A 20,790-nucleotide genomic window follows, 5' to 3' on the forward strand; every position below is an offset into this window, starting at 1 on the left:
CGGGAGACCCTCAGGACAGGCCAGAAGTGCAGGGATTTGACACCTTCAGAAGCAGCCTTAACGATGATTGGGAGTTGGTGTATATATCCCCCCCACCTTCTCCCCTCTTGGATGGGACAATTCTGAGACAAATCTATACCAGTGATTCTCAACCAGGTACAATTTTGCACCCCCAGGGGACATGGAGCAATATCTGGAGACATTTTGGTTGGATGGTTGCTACTGGCATCTGGTAGAGGCCAGGAGGCTACTGAACATCCAACAACACCCAGGACAGCACCCCACAACCAATAATTATTCAGTCCAAAATGTCAATAGTACTGAGGTTGAGAAACCCTGTTCTCTACGCTCTCACAGAGGTCCTCAATGGGACTGAGCCCCAGATGCCCATAGCAATGACCTGCTCATTTAGACACACACTCCTGACTTCTCTGCCCTCCTTGGACACCTTCCTCACTCCCCTTCCAGAACTTCCTGAGACCACCTCCCACAAAACTACTTTCACATGAATCCTCGCCTCAAGGTCTGCTTCTTGGGGGACCCAACCTAAGATCATCCATTACTACAGTCATGAGGACAACCTTGGAAAGGTCTTGAAGAGTTGGGTTCCTATTTCAGTCAGTTACACACTTACTGCACACATTCAGTCCCAGGGATACCCACACTGAACGTAGCTTCTTGAGGACACGTACATGGGGGCATACCAGACCAGCTTGGTCAGGAACGTCCTTTGGCCTTACTCTCGTGGACCAGCTGATTGGAGATACGCTCACTTCGCAAAGAGATGTGAGACTTGAATACAGATTCAATGCAATCCCTGTCAGAATCCCAGCTACTTCTTTGTAAAACTGGCGGGCTGATTCTAAAATTTACATGGAATTACAAGGGACCAGGAATAGCCAAAACAATCTTGAAAAAGAAGAATGAAGTAGGACGACTCACACTTCCCGATTTCAAAATTTGCTACAAAGCAACAGTAATCAAGATAGTGTGGTACTGGCACTAGGATAGATATATAGATCAGTGAACTAAAATTGAAAGTACAGATATACCCATATATCTATGGTCAACTGACTTTTGACAAGGGTGTAAAGACCATTCAATGGAGAAAAGATAGTCTTTTCAAAAAATGATGCCAGGACAACTGGATATCCACATGCAAAAGAATGAAGTTGAACCCTACCTCACACCATACACAAAAATTAACTCAAAATGGATCAAAGACCTAAATGTAAGAGTTAAAACTATAAAACTCTTACAAGAAAACATAGGGTTAAATCTTCGTGATCTTGGATTTGGCAAAGTATTCTTAGATATGACCCTAAAAGCATGAGAAAAAAGAGAAAAAAAAAGATAAATTGAACTTAAAATTGAAAACTTTGGTGCTTCTATGGACACCATCAATAAAGTGAAAAGACAACCCACAGAATGGGAAAAAAATATTTCCAAGTCATATGTCTGATAAGGGACTTACATTATTAGGTATCCATGAATTTAGAACTACTATTTTCTCCTGATAAATTTAAATTTCATACATTGACCCTCTATATCTCTAATGATGCCTTTTTGCCTTAAATTCTATTTTCTGTGATAGTAATATAACTATGCTAATTTTCTTTTGGTTAGCATTTTTCTGATTTTTTTTCACTGTTTTACTTACAATTTTTTATCGCTTTTAGACGTGTCTCATGTAAGCAGCATTTGGTTATTCTTTTTTCAATCCAATCTGAGAGTATATAATTTTAACTGGAGAGTTCAGTCTATTTATATTTATAGAGCTTACAAATATATTTGACTTTATTTCTAGGATCTTGTTTTTGTTTTGTTTTTATTTTAATTTGTCCTGCTTCCTAAGGATTTATTTTCATCTTCTTTGTTGCACTGTTTTGAAGTTTTTTACTCATCCCATTTCTCCCCCTTCTACTGTGTAGAGGATAGGTATTCTATTATTTTTTTTTATTGGTGACTTAGTATTTTGAAATTATTACCTAACTTAACTTAGTCTAAAGTTAATCAATATCTTACCCTTCTCCTGAACAATGCAAAGTGCTTTGAAAGCTTTAATTCCATTTATTATACTTACGGTCCAGGATTTTAGTTCCATCTCCTGTTTAACCCCACAGAATAGACATTGTTTTGGACAATCAGTGTGTTTGTTTAGATTTACCCATATTTTTATTATTTTCTCAATTCATCATCACTTCTGGTATCTGAGACGTTTTTCCTCAGATCATTTTTCTTCTCAAGCTCATTCTTCAGAAACTCCTTGAATGGGGGTCTGTTGTTTATAAATTCTCTCAGTTATAGAAAACGGACATACCTTTTATTGAGTTTCATTTTATTGTGCTTCGTTACTGTGTTTTTTTTCCACAAATTGAAGGTTTGTGTCAACCCTGCATCAAGCAAGTCTATCTGCGCCATTTTTCCAACAGCATTTGCTCACTTCATTGCTCTGTGTCACATTTTGGTAATTCTCACAATATTTTAAACTTTTTCACTGTTATTATATTTGCTATGGTTATCTGTGATCAGATCTCTGATGTTACTACTACAACTCATTGGAAGGCTCAGAAGATGGTTAGCATTTTTTAGCAATAAATATTTTTAAACTAATAAATTTAATAAATTATGTACACTTTTTTGACATAATGCTATTACACACTTGACAGAACATAGTATAGTGTAAACATAACTTTTTTTTTTTTTTTTTTTTTTTTTGGCCACGACACACAGCTTGTGGGATCTTAGTTGCCCAACCAGCGATTGAACCTGGGCCCTCATCAGTGAAAGTGCCGAGTCCTAACCACTGGACCGCCAGGGAATTCCCAAAACATAACTTTTATATGCACTGGGAAACAAAAATCTTTCTGTGACTTTCTTTAATGCAATATTCGCTTTATCGTAGTGGCCTGGAACTGAACCTGCAACATCTCCAAGGTATGCCTGTAAGTGAAAATGTCCTTATTTCTACCCTTATTCTTATTTTTTGCATTTTTATTGAGATATGATTCACATACTATAAAATTCACCCTTTGAAAGTGTACAATTCAGTGGTTTTAGTGTACTTATAAGATTTAACAAACATCGCCACCATCTAATTCCAGAACTTATCATCACCCAAAAAGAAAGCCCATGCCTGTTAGCTGTCACTCCACATTCCCCTCCAGCCTCTGGCAACCACGAATCTACCTTCCATCTCTATCGATATGCCTATGTTTTCAAGGTTCATCCATGTTGTTGCATGGATCAGAACTTCATTCCTTTTTATGGCAAGTAACACTCTACTGTATGGATATACCACATTTTGTTTATCCATTCATAAGTTGGTGGATATTTAGGTTGTTTCCACTTTTTCACTATTATAAATAATGCTGCAATAAACATTTGTGTACAAGTTTTTGTATGAATATACGTTTTCAATTTTCTTTAGCACATACTTAGGATCTACATTTATCCTTAAAAGATAAATTATCTTTTAAGAAATTATTTCAGTCTTATTAGGGGCTGGGGTATACAGTCCCTAGTTGGTGTGAATTTTAAAAGCCCTTTAAAGTCATCATTATTCTGTTTTTCATTGTTACTATTCATACTATTATAACTAGTCACCATTAGTCTAATTTCTTCTAATTAGAGAAGTTGTGAACAACGAAGTTTTTTCCTGTTGGGTATTTTTAAGATCTTCTACTTCTCTTTTATTTTTTTCTATTTGTCTTTGATATTCTTTAATTTGATTATGACGTATCTGTGTATGGACTTCTTTTTATTTACCCTTTTTGGGATTCACTGGAATTCCTGAATCTGAAGATTCATATTTTTTAATAATCATAGAAAATTCTCAGCTGCTATCTCTTTGAATAATACCTCTCCCATTATTCCTATAATCACTTTCCAAATATCTGATTAGACATATATTAGAGCTTTTCACTGCACTCTCCATGTCTCTTAACCTCTTCTTCATAGTTTCATTTTTCTTTCTGTACTGCATTATGTATAATTTTTCAAATCTATCTTCCTGTTTACTAATTCCCTCTCCAGCAGTGTCTATTCTATTTAACTGTTCCATTGAGTTTTAAATTTTGTATGTGATATATTTAAATTCCTAGAACCTCTGTCTGGTTCTTTTTCAAATCTTCCTGGTCATGTTTATCATCCCTTGCTTCATCCTTGTCTTTCTTGTGCCACAGAAGCTCAAGGTGTGGAAGTTGTAGGCTGCCCAACAAGGTAGAAGTCCTCAGGGTGTCCAGCAGTCTTTACTTCCCTGGACTGATGTTTCCAATTTGTTCCTGGCCTCTTATGATTCCCTTATTTGCTTACAGGCTCTTCCATTAACAGAAAAGAATTTCAAATTTCAAAAATATTTTTTCCTAGCATCCTTAGATGTTCTGTAGCTGATATATTTATACACCTTTCATCATCATATAGATTTTAAGTCCCTTTGTTCCTTTTCCAACATCCATGCTTTCAGAGACTAACTATTAAGCACCTACTATGTGCCAAGAACTGTGCTGGGGATTCAGGAGAGAACAAGACATAGCCTGTCCCTGCTCTTAGGGTTGCTTCCAGTCTATGGAGAAACCAGACACTTAACCAGGCAACTGTAGCCCACAGTTAATCAGTGCTCTGACAGGGTAGGTGTTAGTAAACAAGGCCATGCTGAGATATATGGAGGCCAGGAACACTCTAATAATCATATTGATTCTCTTTAAGTAAATATTCAACATTTATTTAAGGGGGAGGAATACAAAGCAAAACTCAAGCTCTTTTCCCACATTAGAAGGCTTTAGCGAAGCTGTCTGTTTTTATTCAAGCACATGTTGTTGCTGGAACATCCATCTTTTGTGGGGAGGATCCAGACTCGACCCCAAGCTACTTAGAAAATCAATTATCCCAACCACATACAGTAGCCTCCTAGAAGGATGTTCTGGTAAATTACATTTCCACTGATGTTTTAGTTGCTTCCCTAGCCATCCTTTAATTCTCATGTTCTGAGTAACTACTGCTACATAACGAATCACTTCAAAATAGCGGCTTAAAATGATAATGATATGCCATGGGTTGAATAATGTCCCCCCAAAAGATATGTTAAAGTCTTAACCCTCAGTACTTCAGAATGTCATCTTATTTGAGAAATAGGGTCATTGCAGATGTAATTAGTCAAGAGGAGATAATAGAGTACAGGTGCCCCTAATTAAATGTGACGGTGTCCTTTATAAGAAGAGGGAGATTTGGACACAGAGACACAGCAAGAACACAATGCGAAGATGGAGGCAGAGGCCAGGGTGATGCACCTACAGGCCAAGGAAAGCCAAGCACTGCCTACAACCACCAGAAGCTAGGAGAAACACAGGGAACAGATTCTCCCTCAGAGCCCTCACAAGGAACAAGCCAATACCTCGATTTTGGACCCTAGCCTCCAGAACTCTGAGAGAATAAACTTTTGTTGTTTTGCCCAGTTTGTGGCCATTTGGTACCTAGGCAGCCCTAGGAAACCCATATATGATCTTGTCTTCCACTCATGAATCCGGAGGTCGCCTGGACTGCAGGCAGCTCTCACTCTGGGTCTGTCATGCATTGCAGGCATTTGGTGGCTGAGACTAGGGTCATCTCAAAGGCTTCCTTATGCACATGTCTGATATCTGGGGCATGGGAGACTCAAACAGCTGGGGATGGATGAGTTGGGGCCCCTCAGGCATCTCTCTCACTCTTTGTGATCCCTGCACAAGGCGGCTTCCGCAGAGATGGACTTCTCACAGGGCAGCTGACAGCTCCCAGAGCAAGTTTCCAAGAGAACCTCGGAGATGCTACCTGGCCTTTTCTAACCAGCCTCAGAAGTCAGAGAACATCGCTTCCATCACATTCTGTTCAAGGAGGCTCGCCCCAGTTCAGGGCGAGGGGACACAGACCCCACCTCCTGATGAGAGGAGGGTCTAAGGATTCAGTCACATTTTTAAGCCACTGCACCAGCTCAGTCAGGGGCACATCAGGCCTGGGGGAGACAGCACTGTCTGCCTCCCTGACAGGCATGAGTAGTTAGCCAGGTGAGCAGGGCATGAGCCAGGGAGAGGAGCCACCCCTCCTGCCCCAGCCCGGAGCTCCCAGCTGATGCTGGAGTACCGCTGCCTTCATCCTGCTCACAGCCTCCAGGCCTGGTGGAGCCCAGGGCTCCCTCATTCAGCTGAGGCTCCACGCCAGGCCCTGGAGGTCAGACTCTGCCCAGAGAGCACCCAAGGCAAAGGCGATCCCTGGGCTCCTTGCTGCCCACCACCCACAGGTGCTTTGTTTTCCTGACAGAGATCCTTCTTTTTTTTTTTTTATGAATACTTTGGTTTTTGAGTTTTATTTTTTTTACAGTAGGTTCTTATTAGTTATCTTATACATATTAGTGTATACATGTCGATCCCAATCTCCCAATTCATCCCCCCTCCACCCCGCCACTCAGAGATCCTTCTTTTCATCCTTAGTCTGGGGCCATTTCTGTCCCTGCCGTCCTCACTAATCTGGGGCAGACAGGAGGCCCCTCAGAGAGGGCTCCCCACACACACATCAACCCCCGAGGTTTGGGAGCTCAGTCTCGGGGTCTGGAACAGTGACTCTCTCCCCAGCTAACCCCAGCTGTGGCTCCCCAGTTCCCTTCCTTCTGACGGCTCCTTAAAAATCTTCCCCCACCCCACCCTCTTGGTCAGGAGACAAATGTGTTCCTCGTATTGCTGTTAGTCCAGGAGGCCACTTTCCCGTCAAACAAAATACCCAGCCTTCTGATGACTTGAAAGCACCTAGTCTGGGACACACATACACATACACACTAACGCTGCTCCCCTTTCTCCAAAAGGCCACTGATCTCCAGAAGAGGTGAGACAAAGGTTCACCTGAGGTCACGTCATCTTCCCTCCACCTTCAGAGCCGCAACCAAACCATCAGACCAGTCTGGGTGGGGCAGAAGCACCCACTGGCGGAGCGCCTGCTCCGGGTCCGTGCTGAGCCATCCGTCCCTGCCGACCGCCCTGCGAGGCAGGTGCCCCAGTCTACTCCATTACACAGTGAAGAGGCTGCAGCTGCGGCATGGGGGCGGGGGCAGGGTGATGGACTAGCTTGTGTCTGACTTGAGGTTCACTGTCACGTTTACCTCAACGTTTATCTCTAAAACCTGTCCTCCTTCTCTTCTCCCTTCCTCTCGCCCTCCTCCTCCTCGACTTCTGCCTCTCTCTCCCTCTCCTTCCATCCCTCTGTCTGTCTACTTCTGTCTGCGTTCTCTCTCTCTTTCACTGTAACCCACACACAGGAGTCTAGGGCTGCTTAGAGGCCAGAATCACTCCAAAATGGCCTGAGCCTTCCACTCGTCCTTGGTACCAGAATATGGCCACACTTGTTTGGAAAACTCCATGAAGGAATGGACAGTGGCTACCTGTCCAAATACGAAGAAGGGAAGGGAAATATTAATAATAAGCACCTCTTCAGGTGATAGATTCAGGTGACCCAAGGATCCCACCTTAAGAGAGTCTGCCCTGCAGCATGATCATCTAACGTGAAACTCATTCTCATCTCAGATGCTTTTGCATTTTGAAAAAGCCTTCAGAGAAAAGTTCCCAATGGTAGGACTCAAAGGTAGTCCCCAATAGTGGCCTTTTTGCACCACATCAGCCGGTCATTGGCTACCCAAGTCAGGGAAGGCAGGGTGGGCCGGCCTTCCAGGGGACGCCTCTCGTTTGGCTGAGGGATCGTCTCCAGCAAAGGGGCAGCTGGGAGTCATTAGCAGCAATCCTCCAGCAGCTGGGGGATGGGGAAACTAGCAAGTTAGAAGGTAAATAAGCAGGTCTCCTCCTCAGAGCCCGGAGGCATCCCCAGCATTCTCAGCCACAGAACACAGTGTGCAGGAGCAGAGGCCCGTCCCTGCCACAACCTCAGTTTCCCGGTTCGTAAAATGGGTATGCAGGACCAAGGGGTCCTTTCCAGCTCTGCATGTCCAAGCTTCTGTGATTCCAGTTCCACCTCGCCCCAAAGTTCCAACCAGGCAGTCCCCTTCAGGTGATGGATTCAGGTGACCCAAGGATCCCACCTTGAGAGAGTCTGCCCTGCAGTGTGATCACCTAACGTGAAACTCATTCTCATCTCAGATGATTTTGCATTCTGAAAAAGCCTTCAGAGAAAAGTCCCCGATGGTAGGACTCCATGCACATGTGGCGCTAGTTAAGAAAGCAGAAGGCTTCCTGGCACCTCAGGTCATATCACAGACCTTCAGAGCTGGAAGGGACCTGAGAGAGGCTCCCTCAACCCCAGCCATACAAAAGGGGAAACTGAGGCTCAGGGTGGAGAAGTGATTTCCTCACCATCACACAGCAGAGCCAGCGGCAAGAATTCCCGGCCCTGAGCCTTTCTTAGTGCTCTAGGAGGAGTCCTCAGAAAGGAGGGCTCAGACCAGGAAACGCAGCTGCCTCAGGAGGGTTCCCCAGAAGCAGAACCTGAGTCAGAGATTCCCATTCAGATGATTTATGGGGTGGGGGGGGAGGCCCTGGGGAGAAAGGGAGTGAGGGAAGCAGGATAGGGAAGGGGTAAAAGCTAAGCCAGAACACGGTCTCAGCTGGGGTCAAGCCGCAGTCCCACCAAGGATATTGGACCCCTAATAGCATCACAGAGTTTGTCCTACCTTGAGGCTTGGGGTGGCCTTTTGCACCACATCAGCCGGTCATCAGCCATCGTCTGCCCAGGTCGGGAAAGGAAGGCAGGGTGGGCCGGCCTTCCGGGGGACGCCTCTCGTTTGGCTGAGGGCTCGTCTCCAGCGAAGGGGCAGCTGGGAGTCATTAGCAGCAACCCTTCAGCAGCTGGGGGACGGGGAAAACAGCAGGTTAGAAGGAAAACAAGCAGGGCTCCTCCCTGGAGTCCCGAGGCATCCCCGGTGTCCCCAGCCACAGAACACAGTGTGCAGGAGCAGAGGCCCGTCCCTGCCACAACCTCAGCTTCCCGGTTCATAAAATGGGTATGCAGGACCAAGGGGTCCTTTCCAGCTCTGCATGTCCAAGCTTCTGTGATTCCAGTTCCACCTCGCCCCAAAGTCCCAACCAGGCAGTCCCCCTACCCCCAGGCTCCCCACTAGGCAAAGCAGTTTAAGACTCAGTGAGACCAAAGTAGGGTCTCCATTCAGTCAAGCCTGAACCCCACGAGGCAAGTAAAGGCAACAGTGTCTTGGCACGTGTACGTCTCCAGCCTGCAGAGCAGGCCTAGGGAGTCAGTATTTCTTGACATGTAAGTACCGAGACCACACTGGGTTGTCAGTAAATTCATTATCCCATTACGCAGAACTGAATTATTCAGCGCTCTTGAGGCCGCCTCAGGAACGTGACCCAGCACAGTCAATGCGGCATTAGACGGATGGATGGAGTCAGGCCCAGGGCATGGTTGGTGCCGGGGTGATCGATCTGGGCCCGGACAGGCTGCCAGGGCTTGCAGGCACAAGGCTGCCTGGCTGGCAGGACCTGGGCACTGGGTGTTCCTGGGGTCTGTAGAGGGGGTTATGCACGTATCCACAGTCCTCCTCACCCCTTAAGAAATCGGCAGAGTATATCTTTGGAGCCCACCTGCTCCAAAGGGCCCAGGGACAGAAGATCCAGGCTCCACCTCTTCCTGGCTGTGTGACCGCCAGAAGGTCATTCACCTCTCTGAGCTTCAGTTTCTTTATCTGTAAAAAACACAGTGATGATGCTGAATGTTCCCAGTATCCATTCTCCCTTTTAAAGATAGAACTGATTTTTTCATTGAACATATAACCCTCTAGAATAAAGACTATTTCCAGGCCAAAGTGTGGTCACGTGACTAAGTGCTGCTCAAAGGGATGCAAGTAGAATATCTTACGAAACTTTCAAGAAGTGTCCTTAAAGGAACGAGGTTAGTTCTATTTTGTCCCTTTCTGCTTGCTAAAAACTGGGTTGAAGGTGTGATGGCTGGAACTCAAGCAGTCATCCTGTTTAATGAGAAGACACCACATGATGAGGATGGCAACACAGGAGAGGAGAAGCCTGAGTCTCAGTTGACCCTGGAGGCTCCGTACAACCTCCAAGTTACATCTGTATAAAATAGAAACCAACTTCTTTTTTGGACTTTTCTGTCTCTCACAGCCAAACTCAACCTTACCTTGTTGGGCAAGTCCAAGGGTGAAATGAGTTATTACAGGAAAAGTGGCCACCTCAGTAGGTATTTCCTCTAGGATATGTCAGTGGTTAAGAACTATAAGCCCTGAAACCAGAGAACCTGGGTTCAAATCCCAACTTTACCACTTATAAGCTGTGCAAATTTAGGAATGTTGCTTAACCTCTCTGTGCTGCAGCTTCTTCACCTGTAAAATGGGGATAAAAATGGTACCTTTCCCCTTACAAGGTTTATGTGAAGATTAAGTGAGTTAAATGAAGTTTAACTGACACACAGTAATTGCTATACTGACACAGTAATTGAAGTGACTGACACACAGTAATTGCTATATAAATATCAGCCGTTAGTATTTCATTTTTGTAGATCTAGGGGGATTCCCTATGTAACTCAGAGACCTGGGTCCCTGTAACATCTCCCAAAGCTCATCTCAGTCTAGATTTTCCCCTCAAAGTGGCTGTGCTCTCAGGGTAGCAACGCCAGAGGTGTTCTGAGTTTCAACCATGACATGAACAGTTTTGCTTGGGGTGGGCGGCAAAGTCTGGGATCCTTGTTTGGAGCCCACAAGAGGGATTGCTCTTTGGAATCCAGGTGAAGTTCTTACTCAGGAAGCGAGAAAGAGAAACAAAAGCCTGAGATGGGCTGTGTACCCTGGGCAGGTGTCTCTCCTCTCTGGGCCTCTGGGGAGTGGATTAAACCAGAGGTTACAGCTCATGCACCAGCAGCTCAAAGACCAATGTGGAATATGAGGGAACCTCTTTGGGTTTGAGGCAGCAGGGAGCAGTGGGGACTGGGGCAAGGGCACATGACCCGTGGGGGATGGGGGGGGAACCACACAGCACCAGCCAACCTGCCCTGCAGCAAAATGGGCCCAGTGGGGGCTTCCCTGGTGGCGCAGTGGTTGAGAGTCCGCCGCCAATGCAGGGGACACGGGTTCGTGCCCTGGTCCAGGAAGATCCCACACGCCGCGGAGCGGCAAGGCCCGTGAGCCATGGCCGCTGGGCCTGCGCGTCCGGAGCCTGTGCTCTGCAACGGGAAAGGCCACAACAGTGAGAGGCCTGTGTACCGCAAAAAAAAAAAAAAAAAAAAAATGGGCCCAGTGTTGTCAAATCTGCTGCTCTTTCAAAAGAAATGGAAATCAAATCTGAATGTGAAATTTTCTGATGGTTTAGTGTTGGCTCCATTCAAATAAACAAAATACTGATGGAGGCAAACAAAATATGTCCCCAGGCCAGCTCAGGGGCCACCAGAAGTAAACAAGCACTGAGAAGTCTCCCATGCAATGCAATCGGAATCCTTGAGTTCCAGGCTCCATGTCCTGGTGTCTCGGGGGAAAATGGGCATATGCTGAGTGTGGGGATAAAAGAAAGGGGCTTGTCCTCCCCGGGGAGGTAGGCACCCTGGGCTGAACCCAGGGAAGGTGAGCCTGACCCCTTGCTCCCTCCCCGCTGGGTTCAGGATGGCAGTGAGGTGGACAGAGGCAGGAGGTTGCCCTGCAACCTCAGGTGACACTCTGACTCCCAGAGCTCCAAGTTCCTCCTCTGAGAAACAGACTGGGGAATCTTCAGCTCAGGCACAAGGCAGGGGCCCTGGCCCTCCTGCCCCTGCTGAGGCCCTGCCCTGTGGGGATCTCTGCACCCACGGCTTTGGGGACACCCAGGGGCCCTTGGGATCTGTGTGTAGATTGAACTGCTGATCTTGACTCTTCTCTCCCTGACCCATAATAGGGCTACACAGCCACACCCTTTGCCACGTGAGCTCACAGTGCCACCCCATAGAGAGGGCAGAGTACACACACTTGCCCCCTATGCAGAGCTTGGCCGAGTGATTTGTTGGGGCCGCTGGAACATGAGCAGACCTGACTGAGGCAGAGGCTTTCAAAGTACCTGTGTGGTTGGCCTCTTGCCCCCATGCTGTCCCCTGGGAAAGAGCACCCCCAGGTAGCTGCTGGTCTCAGAATGATCTGGACCCACAACCCCAAGCAGAAATAGCCCAGCTGATCCACTGACCCAGCAGTGAGAAAAGTAGGTGTTTATTTTGGAAGTTGCTGAGACTTGGGGCTGCCACACAGCAATGTTGCAGCAGAAACCTGACCGCTATGCTGGGAGGTCGTGGGCTTCCCCAACCTGGACCCAGCTTGCTGCACAGAAGCTCCCACCCTGTCTGGTCATCCACTGTCCCAGAAGCCCCTGCACCCCTGGCTCTGATGCAAATAGAGAGACTCTCCTTGGGGTGGGGAGACCCCAGGCTTTGTGCCATACAGAACTGGAGACAATCCCCACATCCTGCCTATGAGACCCCAGATGTCCCCTGTCTGTAAAGAGTGGGTGATCATGCCTGCCTCACCAGGGACTGGGGAGGCTTGATGAGACACAAGTCTGCAGCAGGGCAAGGGTGGGGTGCACGGTACTGGCATTTCCACTCGTCAGGCGTGGGAGGGATAGGGCATCTCCTGGGAGAAAACTGACCCCTGAGGAAAACGAGGCCTTACCTTTGGAGAGCGTGATTTTGAGTTCAGTGTGGAATCTGTCACTCAACCTGAAAAAAAGCAAAAGGGGTTATCTCAGCACCAACTCTCAATCACCCCTGGGCACAGACCACACTGCTAGAGTGCCTGTATCAGTTAGGAATGCTATGAACTTCAATAAAGAATAAATAGCTAATCATTGCTTAAACACAAAGGGCTCCATTTTCTCACATAACAAGGAGGCTAGAGGTAAACAGTTGCTGGGAGTGGTTTAATGTCTAGATAATGTCTTCAAGGACCATCATCATCCTCACTGTTTTTTTTTTTTTTTAATTCTTAACCTTGTTGCCTCAGGGCCACAAGATGGCTGCTAAAGTTCCAAGCATTTCATCTTTACACAACCCTATTCAGGGTAAGAAAAGGCTAAGCAAGAAGAGGGGATTTCTTATTATCAGGGAATAAAAAGTCCTGAGAAGCACCTCTTTTTCCCTGGCAAGATATCCCTGGATATCTTGAAAAAGGGACTGGGGTGGGGAGGGGGGTTGTGACAGCCTGAGAGGGATCACAGTCCATCCCCCAGAGCTGGGCACATTGTCGCCTGAACAATATTGGGCTCCTGTTGGCAAAGCAGAAGGAGGGGGTTGGCTCTGCAGTGGATGGTAACACTGTGTGCTGGAGGTGGGAGAATCGGTCCCACAGAGGCAGCACTCCTAACTGCAAATCTAGAAGCTGCTTTGTGGCAAACAGCAGACTTCACTTTGCTGCAAATAACAGAATCCACTTTGTTGCAAATAGCCAAGTCTACTCTGTGGCAAACAGCTGACTCTGGGAGGGCCAGAGCGTGGGTGCGACACAGCATCACTCTCCTTCCAACCATGGACTCACATGCCGCATCAGGTCTGGTACCTGCAGGGGAGGCTGGGACGTGTGTGTTTGTCTTCTTTTGGGGAAGGAAGGATTCACAATGTAGGCCAGTGTCTCAAGGAGGAGAGAGAAGAGATGCAGGGGAACTTTCTTTGCTATTTCTCAAAGGGACGCCCATGAAGTCTTGACCATTTGACGGCTCCTGAGTGTCAGCTGAGGTGTCTGGCAAAAGCGATGATGCCCAGGAGTGGCTTTGACAGTGGCACCCTGCCCATCCCATCAAGAAGAAACGAGCAGGGCTTCCCTGGTGGCGCTGTGGTTAAGAATTTGAAAGCCTCTGCCAGCCAATTCAGGGAACACGGGTTCGAGCCCTGGTCCGGGAAGATCCCACATGCCGCGGAGCAACTAAGCCCGTGTGCCACAACTACTGAGCACGTGCACCACAACTACTGAAGCCCACGCACCTAGAGCCCGTGCTCCTCAACAAGAGAAGCCACCGCGATGAGAAGCCCATGCACCGCAACGAAGAGTAGGCCCCGCTCACTGCAATCAGAGAAAGCCCACGCGGCAGCAACGAAGACCCAGCAGAGCCAAAAATAAATACAAATAAATAAATTTATTAAAAAAAAAAAAAGAAGAAGAAGAAAAAAGGAGCAGGTGACACCATGAAACACACATCTAAGTCATCCACTGGGGAATCCCAGAGACACCCAAATGCCAGGACCTGAGTTGAACCAGAGAAATCGGATCACAGGTAAATCTCTGGCACATGGTGGAAGCCTCTCAAGAGAACTCGATGAACTTCCAGGGGATATAGGAGCTCTGGACTTGGGCCAGTGGTGAGATGACAAACTCTTATGTGAAGCTGAGACAGGGACAGGTTCACACCTGGCTCTGCCACTTATATGTCACCTGACATCTGGGAACCTCAGTTTGCACATCTGGAAAACGGGGGCAATGCTAGCTTCTTGAGAGGGTGGCTGTGAGGAACATGCCCACTGCCCATTCTGTCTATGCAGTAGCAGGGAATCCTCTGTATTTAAATACCTAATGTGACTTCCCTGGTGGTCCAGTGGTTAAGACTCCTCGTTCCCAATGCAGGGGCCCAGGCTCAATCCCTGGTCGGGGAACTAAGATCCCGCACGCCACGTGGCACGGCCAAAAATAAAAACAAACCAAAAACCTCACAGCGTGGTTCTCAAAGAGGGGGGACGGGAACTTGGCAGGGTTATCTTCATCCTGACAACCACACTGAGAGGCTGCAGTTTGTGGCAGAATTTGACCACTCTCCTATGATCTCTACCACCAATGTTACTCTCTCGGTCATCAACTCAGGTGGCAAGGGGAACTTTGCAGATGGAACTAAGGTCACTAACCAGCTCACCTTGAAATGGAGAGATTATCCTGGATTAGCCGGGTGGGTCCCCTGGAATCACGTGAGCCCTGAAAAGCAGAAAAGGAAGGCAGAGTGATCTGAAACACCAGAAGTATTCGAGGTGCCTTCTACCTGGTGAGACCCTGAGCGGAGGATCAGCCAGGCCTGGCCTGACTCCTGACCTACAGAACCACGAGATAAAAAATGGCATTGTTTTAAACCGCTCAGCATGTGGTGGTTCATTACACAGCACAGAACACTAAGACAGAAGGATCATCCCCATTTTTCTAGCTGAGAAACTCGGAGCTCACACAGCCACAAAGTGAGTGGTGGACCAATGTTTGAACCCAAGTCCCTCAGACTCCGGAGCCCATGCTGTCACTTCCCATTCGGCCTGTCCAGATGAGGAAACTGAGGCATGAGAGGCCAGGGCACTGCCAGTGCCAGCTCCACAGCATCTCAGCACAGAGGAGGCGGGAGCAGGCCGTGGCCCCTGTCCTCCCCCGCTCATCTGAGGGGTCCCAGAAGCTCCTGATTCACGGTCTGTCTGCATCAGCCCACTCGGCCCACCACGGCCCCCGGAGCCACTAGAGTCACAGCATTGCCCCCCGAAGTCTTAGGTGAAAAGCTCGGCAGACCTCACCCAGATGTGGTCAGACTCCAGGCTGCAAGTTTGTCTGTGGAGACAGGAGGCCTAAAGAAGGCAAGCCCTGGACAGAGGCTCACAGGCACCTCTGAGAGAACCACAGCTGCCGGGGAAGAGCCCACAAGTGCAGGAAGGGGACTGAAGGGCCCAAAGGTAGGAGGAGGATTCCTGGGGCAGGGCCCGGGGACTGGGGGTGATCAGCCAGCCAGTGAGGCCTCTCTGGCCCCAACAGACTCCACTCTTATGTCCTAACTTCTCTGACCCATGCTCCAAATCAGAAGAAACAGTTGTCCTATGGGCCAGGTCAGACACAAAGATCAAAGATGTATTCAGTTTTGCTGACATGGAGCGTAAAAAAAAAAAAAAAAAGTCTAACCCAAGTGTTTTAAATTGTGAGATTTCACATTAAAAGCCAGATTTCCAACCTCTTTTGAAAAATCGAAGCTCCAGCCACAATATGCTCTTCTTCCCACATGGCCACATGAGTGGGAGCTGAGGGGCCGCCACACCTGATGGGGCATCAGTTCTGGAACACCACAGTCCCCACTGCTTCCTACCGCCCTCCCCTCACCTGCCTGCCTGACCCCTGAAGATATCTAAATTCTAATCCTTTAGGCCCAACTTGACTCCATAACCTTACTCTTCTGCCCCTACCCCGCCCAGTCCTGGGGGGATCCTGGGGGAAGGCGCCCAGCCTGTATGATGTTAGCAGGGCTGGGAGAAGTAGGGGTTGGGGGTATTAGGTTAGTAACTCAGGGGCCTCTACCAGATCCATTTTTGTGAACAGCTGTTTCCAGTGACCCAGTCTGGCTAAGAATTTGGCAGGGGTCAAACCCCCTGACTTCCTGGTGTCGACCCAACAGCACGTATGGGCATGCATCCTCTCTGCCCTCATGACCAGCAGGTGCCTTGGTGCCTAATGGGGCAGCTGCACTTGGCCAAAAGGGCAATTGAGAGAGGCAGAAATGATCCTCCCCCACCCCTGGAGACAGCTGCCCACATCCACGTGGCCCTCTGGGGAGGCCCAGCTTCCACCGCCGCCACTCGGGCCACCTCCAAGGAAAAGAACCCAAACCTACTTTGTCTTCAGCCCCCGGTCTTCTAGGAAAAGGCCCTGTAACAGATTCGGAGGCGACACTTTGCTCCCTTCATTGCGAACTGAGACACCGGCGCTGTAATGGAAGAGACAAGAAATGAGTAGCGAATGGGGGAGGGAGGTGGAAAAATTAAATTTTGCGTGATCAGCAAGGGTTCAAACAATCGCTCGCCAACTGAAGTGGGTGCCACGTCTATAAGTCATTCTGTTTTATAGACCATTAGGATCTCCAGAGAGAACCTGCATGGAGACCACTGCTTTTTGTTGAAATTAAAATGTCAGAGAAGAAGAAATAGAACAAAACAGGGAATCTGCAATTAATTACCAGGCCATAAAAATTCAATAATCAGGAGGCAGAGCAGCCGCAGGCCCAGAGGTATCAGAGCCAGCGTAACAAGAATGGAATACATTAATCTTTTCAAATTAGTTTTTTAATCTGAGGGGGATATATGGTGACATGCCTCCCCTCCCCGCCCGCCTCCCACCTCCACGGGCTCCGGCCTGAAGCCAGGTGGGGGGAGGGAGGTTCTGGTGTGAGCTGGGGGCCTGCCCAAACCCAGACCCCCAGACAGGAAAGAGAGCGCCAGTTTGCAGCCCCGGCTGAGCCCAGCGCCCCAGTGCCGCCTGGCCTGGTGGAAGGGTCTCAGCAGAGGAACCATGAAAGCACTTCTGGTTTCCCCCGGGTCAGAAGAGCTCATTGTGTGTCCACGCTCCTGCGTGGCCTCCCGCGGGCCCAGAGCTCCCGCAGCTCCGGTCAGTCCCGGGCTCTGAGCTCCGGGCTTCTTTAGTTCACCCTGTCTTCAGTCTCAGCCAAACTGCTCCCTCACCAACCTCCCCCAACAAGCCTGTCCCTGAGCCTTGCTGGGGCTGAGCCTCGCCTAGAAAGCCCCCGGTGGGACTCCAGTCTGCCCAGTGTGGTTGCTGAAGGCTGGTGTCAGGGGACAGCCACGGAGCAACGGCCAATGGAATCTGGCTCCTTTTAAATGTAACAGCTATAGCCCACTAAGTCCCAGGCCCTGTGTGAATCCTTCACCTGGATTTTCTCATTTCATCTCCCAAGAGGTCAGGACTGTTAAGAACCCCATTTTACAGAAGAGAAAATTGTGAAGCCGGGACACACAAGTTCCCTGTGCCCTGTGGTCTCTGAGCCCAGCTTCACTAACACAAGCCAGGACAGCTTCTTTCGCCTCGCCCCATTCGGCACACAGTCAGTGTTCCCATCACTGTTCACTGGATAGCATCCCTGAGGAACAGCCCTGCAAGGGGACTTCACCTGCCCTCTGATCTTTCCTCCCCAAGATATCTTCAACTTATGATAACAGCAGCTGCCACTTCTTGAGCAGCTACTGTGTGCCAGGCTATGGGATCTGGTGCCATTAATAGTACGACAGTGGTCCCAGTTTTACACAAAGGAAACTGAGGCTCAGAGACTGATGGGCCCAAGATCTCACACCCAAGCCTAGCTGGTACCCAAGAGCATGATTCTAACTAAGGGTGTTGTCTCAGCACCCCATCAACCAGATCTGACCCAGGGCTCCCAAACCCCAACTCCCCCAAACATACATTCCTTCAACTTGACATCCTTGGTGATCTCCCCCAAGAGGCCCTCCCTGAACCTCTCGGTCCCTCCCAGGGTTCCTTTAATTTCTATCATTTGTACCTGTTAGTATCCTGTTATACCGACGTTCTACTCGCCCACCCATATGCCCCTGGGGGTTCTCAGCAAAAATGGTAGCGATGAGGAAGCAGCATAGCCGCCGGCACAGTTCCGAAAGCGGCCACTAGATGACGACTGACCCACTTGGGCGGGGCTTGCAGTAAGGCCATGAGGCCGCCAGATGGTGGTCGAGGCCGCGGCTCCGAGGGCACTGCCCGGGCAAGTTGGAGCCGCGAGGGCCCGCGGGTCCCAGGGCGGTCCCAGTAGCCCTAGCGCAAGTGACCTGGACGCCGCTGCCTCCTGCCCGAACCATGACCCAGCCCGTGCCCCGGCTCTCTGTGCCCGCCGCGCTGGCCCTAGGCTCGGCCGCGCTGGCCGCTGCCTTCGCCAGCGGCCTCTTCCTGGGTGAGTAGGGCCGGGCCTTCGGCATCCTCGGCAGAGGCCCCGCGGGCGGGCGGACGCAGGAGCAGAGCCCGTGAACCCGCGAGGCTGGCTGCGGCTGAGGCTCACCCCTGGCGCCCTGGAGCCCCAGGCCCTGACCCAGCACCACCCCTCCCCGGCAGGGAGATGGTTCCCTCCATGGCGATCCCGGCGAGAGAAGCGCCTGCTGCCCCCTGAGGACAGCCCCCTGTGGCAGTATCTGCTGAGCCGCTCCATGCGGGAGCACCCGGCGCTGCGGAGCCTGCGGCTGGTCAGCAGGGCCGGAAGCGGGAACGGGCGCCCACCTCGGGCCGGGAGGGACCCACGTGGCTGCGTGACCTTGGGCTGGTCGGTGGCCCCCGTCCGCGCAGGCCGGGCATGGTTGGGCGTTCCATGAAGGTCCGCCCCTGGGCCACGCCCACAGCCACGCCTCTGGGGGCTCTAAACCTGGGGCTCAGCTGGGTGACTGGCAGGGCTAGTGCGACCCTCTCCTCCCCGCAAGCAGCTGACCTTGGAGCAGCCGCAGGGGGATTCCATGATGACCTGTGAGCAGGCCCAGCTCTTGGCCAACCTGGCTCGCCTCATCAAGGCTAAGAAGGCACTGGACCTTGGTAGGGCACGCGGCTGGGGTCACTGGGGGCCGGAGTCACCGGGCCGTCGCCCCACTCTGGCTTGAGCCTGTCCGTGTCCACGTCCTCAGGCACTTTCACAGGCTACTCGGCCCTAGCGTTGGCCCTAGCGCTGCCCCCGGCCGGGCGCGTGGTGACCTGCGAGGTGGACGCAGGGCCCCCGGAGCTGGGACGTCCCCTGTGGAGGCAGGTGAGTGCCCCACACACCTGAGGCCTTCGTCGGGACCCTGGAGCCCGGCCACTCCCAGCTCCGGGAGAAAGGACATGCTGACTCTGACCCCGCTCCTCTCGCACGCAGGCCGAGGTGGAGCACAAGATCGAACTTCGGTTGAAACCCGCTCTGGAGACCCTGGGTGAGCAACGGAGCGGAAAGGGCCTTGGCGCCATTTCCCAAATGGGACCACCCGGCGCGAGGTAGTGACCCGGTCCAACGGGCGGGCTTAGGCAATGACAGCCCCCACCCCCCCGCCACCCGGTACGCAGCCACATGCAGAGTGGCAGGCAGGGGCCCTCAAGTACCTGAACGGTCACAGCGCCTGGGCCGGCCTGGGCGGGGTCTTCCGGCCGCTGGGGCCTGCGGACTCAGCTGCATCTGCCCCTCCCTCCCCCGCAAGATGAGCTCCTGGCAGCGGGCGAGGCCGGCACCTTCGACTTGGCCGTGGTGGATGCGGACAAGGAGAACTGCACCGCCTACTACGAGCGGTGCCTGCAGCTGCTGCGACCCGGAGGTGTCCTCGCTGTGCTCAGTGTAAGGGACAGCCCCGGGAGAGAAGAAAGACCCTCTTGAGCTGGGTCCGTCTTTTCCTTGGGCTCCTCCTCGCCCCCTGCCCCAGAGCCCCGCCTAGTACAATCACGTAAGCTCCTGCCCCCAGGTGTTCGAATTGAGTCCCCAGGTTTTCCACTTTCCCCTGCTCAGGTCCTGGGTCTCCAGCTCTCACCCCGCCTCCTGCTCAGGCACCCCCCCCAGGCCCCGCCCCCACGATGCCCCGCCCCTCCGCAGGTCCTGTGGCGTGGAGAGGTATTGCAGCCTAAACCGCAGGACAAGGCGGCCCAGTGTGTGCGAAACCTGAATGAGCGCATTCTGCGGGACGCCAGGGTCCACATCAGCCTCCTGCCCCTGGGCGACGGCCTCACCTTAGCCTTCAAGATCTAGGGCTGGCCCCTACCGAGTGGCCTCAAGGGAGGGGCCCTGGGACCCCCAGCCATTGACACCGAGTTTTAAATCTGACAATAAAGTGAGGCCTGGGACACGACGATCTTCTGAGCCTCCGTATGTGCTGAAGTGGGGTAGGGAGTGAAGGCCCCGCACTGGCTACATCTTCAACAAAAGGGAGCCTTGAGGCCACAGATGTTCATCCCCTCCCTGGCACACTCCTGAGGACACTCTGGCACCAGGGCTGTAGCCTGACCACAGGAGCTTCCAGCTGACTGGAAGCAGGATTATCAAAAGTTTTAATTGGGGCTTCCCTGGTGGCGCAGTGGTTGAGAGTCCGCCTGCCAAT

At 50.6% G+C, this 20,790-nt stretch overlaps 1 protein-coding gene and 1 long non-coding RNA gene across 11 annotated transcripts in view; one reads left to right on the top strand and one right to left on the bottom strand.

Annotated features, from left to right (window-relative positions):
• LOC109550132 (uncharacterized) overlaps positions 1-19,947 on the bottom strand; it is a 154,313-nt gene extending 134,366 nt beyond the window's left edge. For 6 of the 9 annotated variants that reach the window (XR_012326581.1, XR_012326584.1, XR_012326579.1 and 3 more), the window contains exons 1-6: positions 18,243-18,420; positions 16,566-16,658; positions 14,850-14,908; positions 12,626-12,672; positions 9,570-9,670; positions 8,642-8,816 (exon numbers count right to left, since the gene is read on the bottom strand). This is a non-coding gene — a long non-coding RNA (uncharacterized lncRNA). Of the gene's footprint in view, positions 1-8,641; positions 8,817-9,531; positions 9,671-12,625; positions 12,673-14,849; positions 14,909-16,565; positions 16,659-18,242; positions 18,421-18,964; positions 19,201-19,807 lie in introns of those variants that run through there. The other 3 variants (XR_012326583.1, XR_012326580.1, XR_012326577.1) reach the window with 3 other exon arrangements.
• Positions 18,512-20,541, top strand: COMTD1 (catechol-O-methyltransferase domain containing 1). Of its 2 annotated transcripts, none has more exons than XR_012326575.1 (7): positions 18,512-18,644; positions 18,803-18,930; positions 19,165-19,270; positions 19,360-19,478; positions 19,587-19,641; positions 19,903-20,142; positions 20,289-20,422. XR_012326575.1 is itself a non-coding variant. In XM_004317081.3 (7 exons), exons 1-7 carry the CDS (start codon positions 18,551-18,553, stop codon positions 20,439-20,441), a joined length of 789 nt encoding a protein of 262 aa, XP_004317129.1. In that variant the 5' UTR covers positions 18,512-18,550; the 3' UTR covers positions 20,442-20,541. The 2 variants fall into 2 exon arrangements, 1 of the variants encoding a protein (XP_004317129.1); XM_004317081.3 differs by having other exon boundaries at positions 19,903-20,036; positions 20,289-20,541.
• The last annotated feature ends 249 nt before the right edge of the window (positions 20,542-20,790 follow it).

This window comes from Tursiops truncatus, chromosome 16, assembly GCF_011762595.2.
Source record: "Tursiops truncatus isolate mTurTru1 chromosome 16, mTurTru1.mat.Y, whole genome shotgun sequence".
NCBI classification, from domain to species: Eukaryota; Metazoa; Chordata; class Mammalia; order Artiodactyla; family Delphinidae; genus Tursiops; species Tursiops truncatus.

Excerpts from the sequence above, each read along its gene's own strand:
- COMTD1 (XM_004317081.3), top strand. The coding sequence starts at position 18,551 with ATGACCCAGCCCGTGCCCCGGCTCTCTGTGCCCGCCGCGCTGGCCCTA. Across the intron at positions 19,479-19,586 it reads GACGTCCCCTGTGGAGGCAG|GCCGAGGTGGAGCACAAGAT; the intron begins GTGAGTGCCCCA and ends TCTCGCACGCAG. Across the intron at positions 19,642-19,902 it reads ACCCGCTCTGGAGACCCTGG|ATGAGCTCCTGGCAGCGGGC; the intron begins GTGAGCAACGGA and ends CTCCCCCGCAAG.